This window comes from Protopterus annectens, chromosome 2.part0 (genome assembly GCF_019279795.1).
Source record: "Protopterus annectens isolate FY-2018-M chromosome 2.part0, PAN1.0, whole genome shotgun sequence".
In the NCBI taxonomy this organism is placed as follows: domain Eukaryota; kingdom Metazoa; phylum Chordata; order Ceratodontiformes; family Protopteridae; genus Protopterus; species Protopterus annectens.
The window spans coordinates 989,263,771-989,281,265 of NC_056728.1; the positions used below are offsets into that span (position 1 = coordinate 989,263,771).

Sequence of the window (17,495 nt, forward strand, 5' to 3'; positions counted from 1 at the left end):
GAAGAGATCCTTTTGACATTTAAGCAGTTTCATCTCTGTTTGAGCATTAAAGTTCCGAATCAGTTCTTGATCAAGTATCTTAATTTTTGTTTCTAGTTTTTGAATATCTCTGTTTTGTATTTTTTTGTAATAAGAAGCTTTTTGCAAAAGGATCCCTCTTATTTGTGTTTTAACTGTCGCCCATTCAATGTCAGGTGTATGTTGTTGTTTCTTTAAACTATCCAATAAATCTTTCAGGTAATTTGTGATTTCATGTATTATTTCCTTCTTATTCAAGAGATTTGGGTTAAGAGACCAATTATAACCTCTTTGCCGCAGGGTATCCTTTACTTCCTTAGCAAAACTTAACAAAATTTTCGAGTGATCTGATAGATAACGTGCATGTGTAACAACTAGAGGTTCTAAATTAATCAATGTTCTTGAAATCAAAAAGAAATCTATTCTAGACCACATTTTATGACATGGTAAATAAAAGGTATAATTATTTGTGTTACTGACATTGTTCAAATAATGAAAAGGGTCATATAGTTGAAAGTCTTCCTTAATATCACTCAGTGCCAATACAGCATGCTTATTAAATGCTCTTTGTGGACAAGATCTATCCAACTTCGGATTTTGGTAAGCATTCCAATCCCCCCCAACAATTATATAATATCTATCATATTGTGTCAAAATTGGATATAATGATGTTATGAATAATTGTTGATCATTACAGGGTGCATAGATATTCAGAAGTAAAATAGGTTTATCAAATAGAGTGGACGAAAGAATAACATAACACCATTGCCCATCTTTATCTGTTTTAGAATCTAAAATCTTCTCTTTGTATTGATTCTTAATAATTATAGATACCCCAGCACTGTTTGTCTTACCTTCTGATGCTATTACTTCTCTGATCCACTTCTTTTTTTTTTATATCAACCCATTGATCATTCATTAAATGTGTTTCTTGAAGTAATATAAACAACGCCCTAGCCTGTAACAATAGTTTCCTCTTCTTTATGTTCTGGAGCCCTTTAATGTTTCATGAGTCTAATTCCCACATTCAAAGGGTTGTCTGTACAATAAAAGTTTAAGAGGGAAAACATAGAATAAAAATAAAATGACTTTAAAGACATACATAATCTGGAAGCATTCTTTACATCCAGTCCTATACCAGTGCATACCCACTCTAACCCCGGACCAGGACATATATAGGTCTTGTGTAACGTAGAATATTAAAAGGGTCAAGAAAACAAACAAATGTAAAGGCATCAAATTATAAAATTTCAAACATGTTCCACAATTAAGACCTATATGATCTAACTTAACTACGACAAAGTTTAAACTAAACATTCCCTAACAAACACTGCCATCGATCTACATCTCTTGGTTAACTGTTGTTTAAGCAAATCAAATTGAAAATATAAAAGTTCTAGTAGTTTGATTAGCTATCAATTATTATAGTCAAAAATGTCATTTTTCCCTTTTTCTTTTTCCCCTTTTTTTCCCTTCCCTTTTCCTTCCCCTTTTTTTTAAAAAAATAAAAGTTTGATATATAGACAGGGTTGTCTTCTTGTTACATATACATCCTATAGAGAACAAAAAAAAAAAAAGCCATGCTATATTATAACCCTATACTAAAACAAATATACATCTAACTACTAAAGTCCATGATTATATATTTGAACCATCACAGTTTTATACTAAAACAAGCCAGTATCTAACTAATGTAATATAAACTGTCACATCTAAACAGTACAATAAGGACTATATTAACAGTTATATTTTTATAAAACATTACTAAATCCCTGCACCCTCTTTAACTAATATAACTACAAGGTTTTTATTAAACACTAAAAGGGAAGTAAATAAAGATGTTCCTATGTGTTTAAATTACCATACTACAGTATTATTTGGTGTTAAATAAACATTAAAGTGTTTAAAACAGTTCCCTTCGGTTTCCCAAGCCTGGAAACCATGTAAAACACTCGCGATGGGGGGCCGCTTTTGCAACCGGACTTCTGGAAGTGCCACAATGAAATCCACACCCTCGGCAGCATTCTAGGCATTTCCTGTCTTCTCATCGACGAAAACAGCTTGTAAAAGCCATAAAACTTTGGGAAATAACCATAGGTAACCAGGGTTAGCTAAAACAAACAATTTTATTACTCTGTAAGAGGCCTAAAGCATTCAAAAAGAAAACAAAGGATTACCCAGACCTCGAGGCACAGTAATCAATGGATCCAACCTCAGGAGCATGCTATCCCCAACGGAGGTTCATTTCAAGTCTCTAATGCAGGTAAACCCTTAAAGACTTTTAGAAAAAGATTTTTTGCCTCATTTTTGGTAGATAGAGTATTTAGTCCCATCTATTGTAAATTTAAGCATATTAGGGTATTTCATTTGAAACAATTTGTTTATCAATAAGAAATTTGCAGTATGGAGATAAAGACTGTCTAGCTTGCCTGACCTGTAAAGGTAAATCCTGGGCCAGAGATATTTTATTATTTTTCCACATGATATACCCTCCACTTTTTTTGCAGTAGTAAGTATTCTGCTAACATCCTGGTAGTTAAGTATTTTAACATATACAGGTCTTGGAGTATTAGATGCTTGTAGCTCTCTCAGAGCTCTGTTTGCCCTTTCAATAATGATTTGTTTCACCATATCAGAGTCATTTAGAAGCACTGCAAATATTTGTGTTATAGATGGGATTAGTTCATTATACTGAATTGATTCTGGAATTCCTCTAATAATAATGTTATTTCTCCTGGATCTTGCTTCTAAGTCAGTAATCTTGCTTTGCATAGCCTGAATAGCCACAACATGTGTATTTCTTTTTTTTGCCAGTAAAGTTAGTTTATCCTCATTTTCAGAAATTCGAGCTTCCATCTTATCCATTCTTTCCAGCAATTGAGTACAAGAATTTCCAAATGTTTGTATTTGACAAGTCAGTTCCTTCAGAGCTTCTTCTATGGGTAACAGAGCATTTCTGATATCTTCCATGTTTAGTGCTTGATCAGATTTAGTTTTACTCCCTGGCTTCTGTTATTCCTGTATTTTAGTAATTTTTTGTCTTTTAGAAATCACATCTTTTTCTGGTGACTGTAATTCCGAAAGTTTTGTTTTAGTAGTGGTTATGTCCATGTTTTTTCCTCTTTTGACATCTTATTCCAACACAAAGACTTAAAGTGTAGAAAGCACACGGTTCCTTTGTTTGCTTCTCTCTTCAGAGCTAGCTAATCTATTATAATCCTGTTAAATAAGTTATTTTTTCACGGTTTTTCTTCTTGTTGCAGGATAGTTGAATGTAGTTGAAGTTATTTTATCAAAGATTTGATGTTAAAAGCTTCTTGGTATCAACTCAGGGTTTAGATTTTCTCAGGTTAAGTGAAGAGCTGCAGTTCAGCAGTGTTCACAGAATGGCAGCCATCTTTGAATTAGTCTGTTATTGTATTTTCAATCTTAAAATTTTGTAATTTTAAATATTTTTAATATTGTCTGATCCTTGTGGAGCTTTTCTCCCCGGGCCTCTACTAAAAATGGACATATATCAAGCTAGACTAGCCCGGTCAACAAAAGTAAAATAAATAAATAAATAAATAATCTTCTTTTATCATCTTCTATACTTCTTCTGTTGAGTATAATTTTCTAAAACAAATCCTTACTTTTTCAGATATTTTTTCACTTTCCATTCATTGCCCCATCCATTTTCCCTTTTCATGCATTTACTGTACAAACTTTTGTACAAAATCTATATCTTTTTGTTTGCATTTAATGCTTTCTCTGCCAAGATGGCATCCATCATTCCTTCTCTCATATTTACTTATTTTCATAAATAAGGGGAAGCTTCCTCTTTCTTTCCTTTAAAAATATCCCTGCCTATCATTTTTTTATGTATTTTCATTTTTCATATATTTGTTTTTCTATTTCCCTTATTTTGTTACTTGTTCTATCTCTTTTTCTTAATTCCACAGAATTTCTTTACCATTTACCTTATGTGTTTTTTATTCTTTCTACTTCTATTTGTTTATACTTTTGATTATACTCTATCCACTACTGTATTTAATTTTTATGAAATAGGGTCATTGTCATTTCAGCGTTCTATAATATTTCTTCCTTTCTTTCTTGTCATTTCTACATCCTGTTTAAATTCTGCAGTAATCATCTTTATCCCTTTTATCTCCTTTATTTTTCTGTCTTCCCCAGTCTAGCCCATACTGCTTTATGATCTGAAAACTCTGCCATCTGTTCTCTCTCTATTATCTCTTCCATGGCTTTAGAGTAAACTATATAACTGATTTCAGCCTAAAAATACCCCTTTATGTGTCCATTTTCTATTCTTTTCTACTTTTAAATCTCTACATTTTATTAATTCTCTAAACATCTTAATATCATGTGTTATGTTTGCCCTTTCTTCCCTCAAGTTACAATTAAAATCTCCTACCATCACTACTGACATATTTACTAACACAATTTTTTATTTCTTCAAATAACCATTTTCCTTTATCATTTGTATTTGTATAAATGTCTATTAATCTTATACATTTTTGTCTTATTCTCATATTGTATATCACCACCCTTCCTGGAACTAGTATTGTTACATCTAATATTCTTTTTTTTTCATTTTTCATAAGAATTCCTATTCTAGAACAGGTCTTATTTCCTACCAACCAAACAATTTGGCCGCCCCATACTGCATATATTCTTTTTTTTTTTTCTTTTAGTTACATCTGGTATCTAGCAAGCTAAAACAGCAATTTTTAATGTTTCCACCATTCCACCAGTACCAAACTGCTTATATAATTTTATAATCCCATTAAGGCATTTCAGGGTATATCACAGTGGGTAAATGCTCCTCCTTGAGTAGTGAAAACATTTGGCTTCATCACATCAGATGACCTGGGATTGTGCTGCAGTTGTATCGTAGGAAAGTTGTCATCTGAACTCTGTGAAAACTTGGATTTACAGTTGTGAGCCTAGGAGTTACAGTGTCGGTTTCTGTTTTTTTCTTTCCCTCAATTTGTTTCAGTCAGGCCCTTTAGATGAAAGTGGATGGGTGATTAAAAATGTCCTGTCAATGCCAATTGTGAACAAAAAAGAAGAAATTGTTGGTGTTGCAACTTTCTACAACAGAAAGGATGGAAAACCATTTGATGAACAGGATGAGACACTCATGGAGGTAACAGCTTTCCTACTTTATTAACCTTTTCTGTGAAAGGCTTTTGAGAGGGACTGGTCTCATTGTTTCTTCCTTGGTCTTTGGTTTATGTTTCTGCAGTCACTGACACAGTTCCTTGGATGGTCGGTGCTGAACACTGATACATATGATAAAATGAACAAACTTGAGAACCGTAAGGATATTGCTCAGGATATTGTGCTGTACCATGTGAAATGCAACAAGGATGAGATCCAGGATATTTTGGTAAGTGCCTCAACATCTTGCTACCAGCTGTAAAGCAATATTGTGTTCAATGTGGGAATTCAGGGGCTTACAATAACTGTCATTTAAAGTCAGTACAATCGGACAACAAAGTTATGCTGTGGCTGCTGCTTTCTTTATATGCATTTCAATACTGTTTTTTCAGAACCTCAACAATTGCTTAATAATTTTATGATATTAAAGATCAAGTGCAAAGGTGTTTTTACCATTTTTTGTTATAATTATGCCCTCTTGTTGTAAAGTGGGCTTTCTTATTCTTAAATATGTACTTTTTACTTTAGTTACTTTAGCGAATCTATATTTAAGTTTAATAAACTGGCATTTACATTTATTGTATGCTGAGCAACTATCCAATTACTTCCTGATTCCATGTCATCCAGCCCTGCCTTCTGATTAGGTATTAGAATGGGAGAGACAGTCCTCTAATGGGCTGGCATGTTTTCTGTAGTCTGTTGCATATTTTATTACAAAATAACCAGAATGCAGCACAGTGAGTCACTCAGTTATACAATAATTCAATAAATAAAGGTGGAGCAGGATAACTCATTTAGTAAATTGTATAGTGCTTGGCAAGCAGTGTAATAAAACAGATGTAAAACTAATAAATCATTGTCTACCAATGGCTTGATTGATCACTTTTATGGAGAAAACTTTGGCTGCGTGAACCACATTCATTCTGAATTTGTGCAGAATACCATTTACAGAAAAAAAAAGAGAAAGAAAAGAGAGAGAAACCACAGGAGAATCGTCCAGTGTGCATGTATGCCTTGCCTGCACCCAACTTTAGACTTTATCTCCTTTTATCATGGGTCAATAGTCCAGTCATACTAAGGGTGTATTTGTGGATATAAAATCCTGTCTAACTCTTTTTTGAAGGAAGAAAGTAAGTTGCATTGTTTAATCTGGAGTGGAAGCTTGTTCCAGAGAAGGGCTAAACACTGTATGATAAACATCTCTCCCTCCACACTGTTTTATTTATTTGCTGAAGCAAGTTTGGATGCCTTGCTCTACAATTAATGGGGCTTTTTGATTTGTTTGATACAAGAGGTCTTTGACCACTGGATCACTAATGACTTGAAAGGCAAGGCACAGATTGCCCCTATGGAGTCTACAGGGCACTAAATGAAGTGACAATGCCTTTAGCATCTTCTGGTAGAGTTTATCTTTTAAGCATCTGATCTTTTTAGTTGGTAACCTCTGGGGACTTTCCATTTGTTTTTTATGCGTAATGAGATACATCCCAAAATGGGCATTGTATTCTATAATAGGTCTGAGCAATGGGGAATATAGAGGGATAAGAATTTCCTTGGATCTAGATGGAAATATCTTATGCAATTAACTGTGCAAGGTAAAAATAATTCCTAATCATTGTTGTAACATGATGTCAAACGCAAGGGAATTATCTGCTCATGTTCCAAGGTTTCTCACCACACTTTCATTTTGAAGCAGGGTGTTTTCTATACTATAACATAGCTGAAAGGAGTTTCAACCAAATGTGTTGATATTGAACTTTTAGAATTTAGTTTCACCCCATTTTCAGTAGCAGTTCTTGGCATGTTGCAGTTGCAGCTTGTGCATCAGTGGAAGACTTCAGGACAAACTTGATCAGCCAGAGATCCTCATTTGTAATTTTGAGGTCTGTGAAGTAAGTTCTGAAGAGCCGACATCCCAGGATGGAGCCCCGAGGAGCAAATGGTTGCTTTCATGTTTCCTAAGGATGCACCTGCCACTTCACTGCATGGGGTTCTATCCCTCAATCAAGTTGCCATCCACCTAACTACATATGGGATCAGTTCAGAGCTTATTTAGCTTGTTTAATTCATCAACATCTGGTATGGTGTCAAAAGCCTTTGCCTAGTTGATGTTTGCTGAATAAACAACAGGTCCGCTGTCCATAGCTTGTGTTACTTTCTCAAAGAAGTTGACCTGATTCATTAGAAAGGATCAACGTTTGACAAAGCCAAAATGCTGGGATCAGGCCTTATAAGATTTTTGATATCATAGTTAATTAGGCCATTTATGATGTGCTCTGGATTTGTAGATGTTGCTAGTCTGGATAATGGGTCGGTAGTTTCTGGGGTCAGTGATGGGTTGACCTTTGTGAAAATGCATCATGGTGCTGTGTGCCAGATATCAGGAACAAAACCAGTTGTTAAGTTTGGGTTCAAAAGTTGCAGAAGTGAGTCCACTAATGTACATTTTTTATTTTTTTATGTATTAGGCAACCAGATATATTATCAAGTCACGTGGAGGACTTTTTTTGTTGGTCTGTTTTGGAAAGTACCTTTAGAAAATGTTCTTTAATTATGGTGGTAGTTTTGAGATTATGTGAGATATGTGGGCTTTGTGTAGTAGTTTCTGGGGTATTTGCTTGTCAATCCATTGACAAATCTACTGAATCTGAGTAGGTGTGTCATTTTGATTAAGGTCTGAGTATTGCTGTGTATTATTCCTTAGATAGTGAAGCCAAAGGGAATGCCTTTTGGATGGGATCAAGAGGTTCTGGTAAACCATTTGGTGACTCAGAGGGACAAGACATTCCTCAAGTTATTCTCTGCAAAGGAAAGGCAGAGATGTGCTAACAGCCATTAGGGACATTGTCAATGGCTGAAAGGTACACTTTGAGGAGCTCATGAGTCCAGTGGGCATCCAGTAACAAGTATTGGGACTGTATTCACTCTTGTTGATGAAGCCACTGCAACAATTAATCAGTTCTGAGGTGGCATCAATGTAAGTGGATGAGATCCAGATGGAAAATGCTGGTACAGTGGACATCAATGCGGTGCTGTAGTTAACTTACCTTTTCAATGTGTGGGAGGCAGGAACAGTAACTGGGGATTAGAGTACATTTTCAGAAAGGGGTACAAGAGGTTGTGTTACAGTCATAGCAGGGTTATGGCCCACATCATTCTTGAGAAAAGCTTAAGCCCTTATACAGTTACTGGAAGGATTGTGGGTGTTTGCGAGTACATTCTACATGTGTTGTGTGGACTTGGCAACTCTAGAATGTCTTATGGGAGTTGTTATAACAGTCTAGGGTACCAGAACTGCTGCAGGCAAATCTTCATTCTCCACATTAACTAACATATATTCAAGATGGAAATAGAATTCAAGGGTGAATTTCATCTCCCTTCATGCTTCTGATTTTGCTGGGCAAGATGTTAAGGGATAGCAGAGTTCTGCAGAGTGCCCAGGCTGCGACAATATTGCCATCTTTGCCTCAAGTGATGGTGATCTACTAGTATGCACTGGAGTGGAACAGCTGTGATGAAAGCCAGCAGCACCAAATCAATAGTTTCAATGTAAACTCTGGAGTTTCCGCTTATATGTCTCTGTAATAACAAACTCATTTAAAATCCTTTCCAACAGACAATCCAGGAGCACAATGTGGCAAAACGGAGGTTTTTAAGCTACTACAAGTAAAACTGATCTGCTTTTTTTCTAATGTTGTAATTATGATAGAGTGGGCACTAGTACTCCAGAATGTAGCAGATGTGTGAACATTTATTTTTATTTATTTTATTGATTTGTATTTTGAACAAGGATAGAGTAATGATCTCCATGTACCTTTTTCAGGCTCACACTGGAAACACTGGTTAAATTATTTGCTCAGTGTCACACATTTAGGCAATCAAATTGTAGACCACTGGAACACAGGGAAAGTTAATTTATAGCTCCTGATCCTCCACAACAACTACATGTTTTAAGTTAATGAAGTGCTGACTGTAATTTAGCTATGTTTTGTTGTAATTTAAAAAAAAGTAACAGTTTTATGCCTAATTCATTTTGTGATATGATCATTTTAAGTGCAAACAAGTTTTTGAAGCATGTAATGAGTTCCAAAGGCAAGAATGTGTTAATATGAGTAAACATAAATGGCTAGCACTTTAAAAATTTGTAACACCCCATTGTGTTCATTATACCAAGTGATAAAGGACAGAGTATAATATAATATCAGCATCATTATGAGGAAATCTATTACACACTTGTTTACAGGACAAGGACACGTATGAAGGAGTGAACAAAATTGTATACATGATGGCCATAAAAAGCACTGGAAAATTTCATTCAGGGGTTGCTTTAAATGGTTTTCGTGAAAAGAAAGCAAGATTACATGATCTAGAAAAGAGTAAGACCACTTATTTCTATTGTAAGACTAAAAACAAAACATATGAAAAACACCAGGTAGACCAATCATGGGAAGATTGTGTTAATTGTTTAGAAAATGTGAGTAAAGTCATAAGGAATTTCTTGAATGCCTATGCAATATAGCTTCCTTCTTATGTAAGGGGTTTGAGTGATTTGTTAGACACACTATTTTTATGGATGTTAAGTGGATCAGAAACGCATTTTGGCTTAATATAGCTGTTAATAGTTTCTATACTAATATCAGAACCAGGTATGGTCTGAATGCTGTTATTCTGATTTTAGAGAATCATCACAAAATAAGATATGTCTGTTGACTCTCTCAGGTTTGCTTAGAACATATTTTTTCATTTTACTAGTGTCTAATATTTACAAAAATGTGGTACAGCAATGTGGCACATTTTGCCTCCGCAAATGTAAACATGTTTACGGCTATAGGGGAGGAAGAATGTATATTTGGTCACTAATTTGTCAAATTAGTGATATAGTGATGATTTGTAAAACAGTCAAAAATTCTTGAATTATCTACAACATAATAGTTTTAGGTTAAATTTCTCTTTTGAGATTCAAATGTATTAAGACACTTGCAGGGTCAGAAAACTCAGAAAGGTGTGAATAAATTGTATAGGAAGCCACTTGCAAATGGTCTCGTGTCTCTTTCTGATTCTAGTTGTCATCCTGTATATGTATTGAAAGGCTTGCCATATGAGAATTATTGCAGACTAAAAGGATGTTCTACAGGAGACTAAAGACATTATTCTCCATGTTACTAATAGTGGATATGATTTCATCCTATTTAAGGGTGCATATAATAAAGTATCCTGTATGGAAAGGAGGAACTAGCTGGACAAAATCAGTGACAGAACCATGCATATGAAGAAAGATATGTATTATTCTATGACATATTGCCTTGCATTGCCTGACCAAATAGTAAGAAAAGTTAAGGAGGAATGGCTATTTCTAATGAAGGGCACAAAGTTGAATAAAGCAATTCTATATTCAGTCCTTGCTGCCTTCAAGCAAATTATTTCTGAATTTTTGTTTGTGGAATGTTTCGCAAGGCTGAGTCTGAAATCGGTCAGTATTTATCAGCGCACTAATCCGTTAAACAAATATAAATAAATGAAGATAGAAACAATTCAAAGTTTTATTTGGTTAATAATAATTATAAGGCAGCACAGTTCACTGGTCTAGGATGTCTAAGTGAAAGGGCTTACCTTTGTGGTTTTCTGTAATATTTTCACATATGTAGATCTACAATCTGATTTTACTGACATGAAGAAACAAGTGCCAACCATAACTTTACTTGTTATACCAACAAACCTAGTCTATGTACTCAGGTGGTCCTATGATTTGTTATGTATAGGACAAAGAAATGGAGAATTCACCTGTGCAACGTTAGGAATAAAGTATATGAAATCCTAGTGACAAAGTATAGACATTAACTACATCAAAGTCATTATACGGTTTTATAAAGTACTGTGTTAAAACAAGTTTTAGAATCTGGTTGGGTAAGGAAGTTTATTAATTAAGGCAATAGTCATTATATAAAGATATATTGTCTATTTTGAAGTTTGTCACCCTGGCACCTAAAGAGTAAGCCAAGAGTGTTGATAGAAAAATGTCTTGTGATGATTTATTAGATGCTTTTTCTTGCTGGTCTATTTTAATTAATATTATTAATCACTGTATTTTTTCATTGATTGGGTATGTGTGCTTGTCCTATTTAAATAGTAGAAAATGTTGGATTTCTACAACTCTTTGAAGGTGGTAGATGAATACCTGAGTGATATGCTTTAATATTATTTATTTATTTATTTATTTTTTACATGGACTGCCTTTTTGTCATGGAATAAATTATTTACTTACTGAGCTGATTATTAGTTAATGATATCATTCAAGTACTAACACTCCCTTTCCTGTTTTTACTATAAAATTATCAACCAGACTTTTCTGTCACACCAAGAACACTATTACTTACTTTTAAATATTTTGTTACATTATATGGCACCAACATGCACCAAATCAGTCTTATTTTATGCAGGGTAGGCTTCTTACTTCTTTACTACCACAGCATTGTCATTTTAGTTGAAAAGATCAAAAGTAATAAACCACTGGTCCAACCATTAGAATACGTTTATTAGGAAAAAAAAGCTTTCAAGCCACTCAGAACTCTTCATCAGTGTTACAATTAAAAACATTAGCTTCCTATTTAAAACCAAATTCAACCTATCAAAGCAGTTGTCACAAACACATGACTTAGAGCTTTATAAAATCACATGACAGAATAAAAAAATCATATGAAGAAAATCAGTAATGATGAACAATGTATAATAGCAGCCTAATATATATATATAAAATACATGAATACCTAGATAACAAAACTTTGTTTTTCTTTCAAAAGTGGTTTAACACTATTTTTTACATTATGTCCAGGTAGTTTGTCTGCCCTGAAGAAATTAATCCATCTATATTCAATCAATTCTGTCCTATTAACTAAGGCACCACCACGAATACCTAAATATATTGTCTGTAAAACACTAAACTTAAAAGTGTGATCATTGCCAAAAACTGGCATATGCTTATATAATGCATTGGTTTCTACTTTTCTTCTGGTATCTGATAGATGGGAAGCTATATGCTCTTTTAATTTCTGGTTAGTCTTCCCAACATAGAAACAACTGCATTTCTCACAATTAGCAAGGTATATAACATTTTCACTTGAACAAGTTGCAAAAGTTCTAAAACAATTTTTTTTCTTTTGAAACAGGGTGTATAAATTCAGTTCAATTAATATAACTACAAAAGGAGCAATTATGGCATGACAAAGTCACTTTTTATTTGGTGTAAAATGTCTTTCTTGGTAAAGATCTTTACAACATAAAAGTTGCTTCATTTATTTCTTTCTTAAAAATAAAAGGTGGACAGTCATCTATAATTTTCTTTACTTCAGAGTCAGATTCCAAAATACTCAATTTTTTTCTTATAATATCATTTATTTGTAGTGTGTGTCTGTTAAATTTATTTATATAACCCAGTTTCCTAGTTGTATCTGATAAATTATTCTGGTGCATAGTCGAATTATTGCCCAACATCAAAATCTCTTTGTGAGGTTACTAACACTTTATTAGTGCTAATAATGGTTTTATTACAGCCTCTGATATAAAAATCATTAGTCATAGTGTTAAGTTCGGTAATGAAGCCACTTTCGGTGGTATTCAGTCAACTTGCTCTCAAAAACTGGCTTTTGACAACATTATTATAAACATGCTTGGGGTGCATACTAGTATTATGTACTTATCTTGTGGCCTGAGCATTCTTTCTATGAATAGAGTTCTGAAACTCACCATCTATAATAGCTACATATAAATATTTATAAAATTTAAGGCCTTCATTTAAATATCTAATTTCAGTACCAGAATAATTTTATAAATATATATATATATATGTATATATATATATATATATATATATATACACAGAGAGAGAGAGAGAGAGAGTTCTTCCCATCTAGACATCACAAGATTGGCGTAGCTATTGGCAAAAGCTGTGCACATTGCTACACCTAATATTTGATGGAAATATTCATCATTGAACATAAACACATTACTATTAAGCACAACATCCAGCATTATGCAAAGAGTTTAAATCTTATTAGTGGAAAGCCTGCCATGATGGGATAAAAATTCCCTTACATATTGCACACCTAAATCATAAGGAATAACCTCAAACAGGGACTTATCATCCAAAGTTACTAAAATTACATCTTCCATATTCATATTATTCTTATTTTTTTAACAGCCATTGGTTCAGGGCAGTTAAAATGGTTAGTGTTTTTCATATAACTATCAGTATAAGGCAAGAAACTATGAAGTTCACTCTCTAAATATTTAGACAAAGGTGTAGTAATCCATCTACTACCTGAAACAATAGGTCTCATAGGAGGCTTCACTAAACTTTTGTGCATCTTAGGTAAACCGTATATAAAAGGGGTTACTAGATGCAAAAATAACTCACAAAGAGGATCCTAGGCCTTAAACATTTGTCCTATATGGACAGGCTCAAACAACTCCAACTATTCTCTGTCTCATACCACCTACTTAGAGGTGATCTCTGCTTGACTTACAAAGCCATGTCTGACCCAGGTCTGTTGGAAATGTTACATCTAAAGTATTCCCAATCCCTCCTCACCACATGCTCCAGAGACCTCAATCTCATTACCACAATCAACAGAACATGCTGGAGGGACAGGTTCATAAACCCAGAGACTGCCCATGCTATGAAATAGACTTCCCATACATGTCAAGCAGAGCACCTCACTGGCCCTCTTCAAGAGAAATCTTGATAAGTGGATGGGAAATAGAAATTTCACCCCAGGGATCACTCCAGTGGCTTTACTCGACACAGGCACTGGGAACTAAGGTTGGGTGGCACGATGACAGGGTAATCCTATGGTCTAGGCTTGTAAAGGCTCCAGGGCCATTAGTCTAATACAAACCTATGAACCATATATAAAAAAATATGCAAGTCTGGTGTAATAGAATTTTCAATTAATAAATCATACAAAAAGGACATTACTCTATATGATTCAAGTCAGCACTAGAACTTTTCTTAAAAGTAGTAAGATCTAATAAAAGCTCATGCATCCAACTTGCATAGTCATTTACATTCATAACTACTTTTCCTCCTTTGTCCGCTGGCTTAATAATAACATCCTTTCTAGCACATAAATCAATGAATGCTTTCTTTTCACCTGCATTAAAATAATAAAATTTAGTGCTCTTAGTTTCTCATTACCATGCCCTATCCCACTTATCCCCTATCTCCTGTCTCTCTCCTCTATCCTTTATACTTTTCTACATTACATACCTCTCTTTCCCCTAATTCCGCATCTCAAATCTAATTCTACCTTTATAAGATCCCTATTACTTCTAGCTCCTTTCTCTAACCCCTTTTCCCACTGCCTCTTATATTCATCCTCCCTCTTTCCTATTTGGATTCTTAAACTCCCTGTATTACCTCTACTCATCTCCATAGTTTACTTCTATACTATACTCTGCAAAGCCTTACTGTTAAACTACTGTAGAATCATGACTGTAATATAAATTTTGTAAATTGTATTTGCTCACTCTATTGTTAAAATATGATGTTAACTGTACACTAAATTACTACTTTTTTTACTCTAATGTAGCTTTTCTCCCTGGGTCACTGCTGAAAAAGGTCTTTCTGCCCAGCCAGACTAACCTGGTCAACAAATGTAAAATAAATAAATAAAAAACATTTTATATATGGTCTGATGAAGTGTGAGGTATTCCCATGAAAGCGCTTACCAATTGCAATAAAGCCATTTTTTTAACAGTGGAATAATATTTGATTCAGTTTGTCTTTGTATTATTGGGAAAAGACTCTACCTGTTCACCTGCCTGGTTTATGATCCCTGGACATTTGTGTACGTTGCATTTTTTGTGTATTTTTATCCGGGGATACAGTCTCCCAGTTGGAATACTGCTACTTGTGTGTGGAAGAATAATATTTGATTCAGTTTGTCTTTGTATTATTTGGAAAAAACTCTACCTGTTCACCTGCCTGGTTTATGATCCCTGGACATTTGTGTACGTTGCATTTTTTGTGGATTTTTATCTGGGAATACAGTCTCCCAGTTGGAATACTGCTACTTGTGTATGGATTTTATATATTTCATGTTCACACATGCAATAAAATACCTTCATAGTAACAGTACTGTTAGGAATGAAAGTACTGGTGCAGTTAATCTGATTTTCAAAACAGCTAGCGTTGTTTTTATACATAAGTTTCAGATCAACATTCCTAACAAATAATGTCAACTCTGACATGTCATTTAAATCTCCATCAACAGAAGGTATAAAAGACAAGCCTTTATCTAAAATAGCCAATTCAATATCACCGAGTACAATTTTGGACATGTTTAAGACTGCATTATTTAAAATATTCAGTTCTTTGTTTGACTCCGTGTTATGGATTTCACCTGTGTATAAACTTGGTTGGATGGTCTCATCTGTGTTTGCACAGTTCTCAGTAAACTGCGATTTCTTCCTCTGCTTCTTCCTCTTGTTTCACTTCAGTCCTTCAGAGGTGCCAATACTTCTATGGGCAATTTGAACTGAAAATTGGAAATTTCTTAAAAAGATGCAACTCCACGACCTTCAGTAGCATTTGTTGATTGAGAATTGACTGTGTCCAATGTTGCAGCATTTTCAAAGTAGTTTAAATAACAGAGGATGTTACGGTTACAGCATTAGCCATAACAGGAGGAAAATCATCTAGTTCTGACACAGTGTTTCCTACTCACATTGATTGGGTAGTTCATTCCTCATTCACTATCATATTACATGTAGAAGTGGGACCATTAACGGGTTTACTATTTAAAGTTTTCTCCTACATTCACCCCTCTTAGATCACTGAAACACATTGCCATTTTTAAAGTCTTGAAGATTTCCACCAAACTCCTGGGGGTCACCATCGATGAACACTTTAAATACCCACATCCAACTTAATATCAAGAAAACCCACATAAAACTCAGCCTACTGTACAGAAACAATCACTTCCTCTCTCCCTCTACTAGACATACGTTGGCCACCACATATCTCCTCCCATCTCTTCTGCACAGCGCTCCTCTGGTTACTAATCTATCTTCCACCCTTACCTCCAAACTGGAAGTATGCTACAATAAAATCTCCAGATTCGCCACCAAGGCAAATTCCTTCTCTCATCACTGCACCTCCCTACAAACTTTAAGTTGGCTTAAACTCCCCAATCAACTTGACTTCCTCCAAATTGTCTCAGCCCACAAATTATTATTTCAACCCACCAGCTGCCCAACACTATCTAATATTCTTCAACCATATACCCCCCTCAGACCCCTTAGATCTACTCACCAAAACCTTATTACCATCCACAAACCCAAGCGCCCAGCTGGTCAGCTTCTGCTCTCCTTTTCCCTAGCCAAAAAATGGAATGCCCTGCCCTCTACACTGAGGACCTGTGACAACCTAAACACCTTCAAAACTCAACTTCATTCCTACCTGTTTCTTCACAGAAAATGTAACTGCACTCTTCATCCCATACCTCCCAAGCACCCCTACTCATTCTCTCCTGGCTAACCTTCATACCTTTCTAATTTCTCTCATAGACATAGATTATAAATGTAACTAATATCAACATCCAGCCTTATGCTCTATGCCTCTCATCCTCCTGGACAATTTCTTTAATATCTTAGTTGCTTTATTGTATAAAACCAATCTGACTGCAATTCTACCTGTTGTTTTTTGTAATACTACCTGTTGATTGCAATGCAAATATTTTTCTTTGTAATTCATTATGTGATGTAACTTTGTATTGTGGAGCTTTTCTCCCCGGGCCTCCACTGAAAATGGGCTCTTGAGCCTAGTGAACCTCCCTGGTCACCAAACCGGAATAAATAAATAAATAAATATCTCTCAGGAATCTCTTTTTCTTTACTGCTATGAGCTTGCTTTCAAATAGTTCCAATTTTTCAGGCATATGTTGTAACTCTTGAGAAATGAAGTTAAAGGTAGCAGAGTTTGTAATATGTGCCTCAAGCTCTCCAATATTATTAACAAGTTCTGTTTCCATAGGGGCAAAAAATTAATTCATTGCCTTCATGTAGTTGATGGAGAGCTGTAAATTTATTTTTTGCCAACTTTTAGCAGTGAAGGATATTTGTTCTTATTACTTGGCATCTTAACTACTCAAGCCCCTAGGGACCACATTTAGTTCTATATATGCAAGAAAACTCAGTTTTTGCCATCGAATTTTCTTATAATGCTGAACAATTATTTCTAATTCAGAAAGTTTCTTTAAAAGTACTTGTCTCTCACCAGTTGGTACAAGATCCGAGACGGATTCATCATTCCTAAAGTTGAA

The 17,495-nt window shown here is 34.6% G+C and overlaps 1 protein-coding gene across 1 annotated transcript in view; it reads left to right on the plus strand.

The window, feature by feature from the left end:
• The window catches only part of LOC122792803 (rod cGMP-specific 3',5'-cyclic phosphodiesterase subunit beta-like), an 897,069-nt gene that overhangs the window by 372,966 nt on the left and 506,608 nt on the right, over positions 1-17,495 (plus strand). The window contains exons 10-11 of the mRNA XM_044060372.1: positions 5,015-5,164; positions 5,264-5,407. Coding sequence (XP_043916307.1) covers positions 5,015-5,164; positions 5,264-5,407 — 294 coding nt within the window. The remainder of the gene's footprint in view (positions 1-5,014; positions 5,165-5,263; positions 5,408-17,495) is intronic.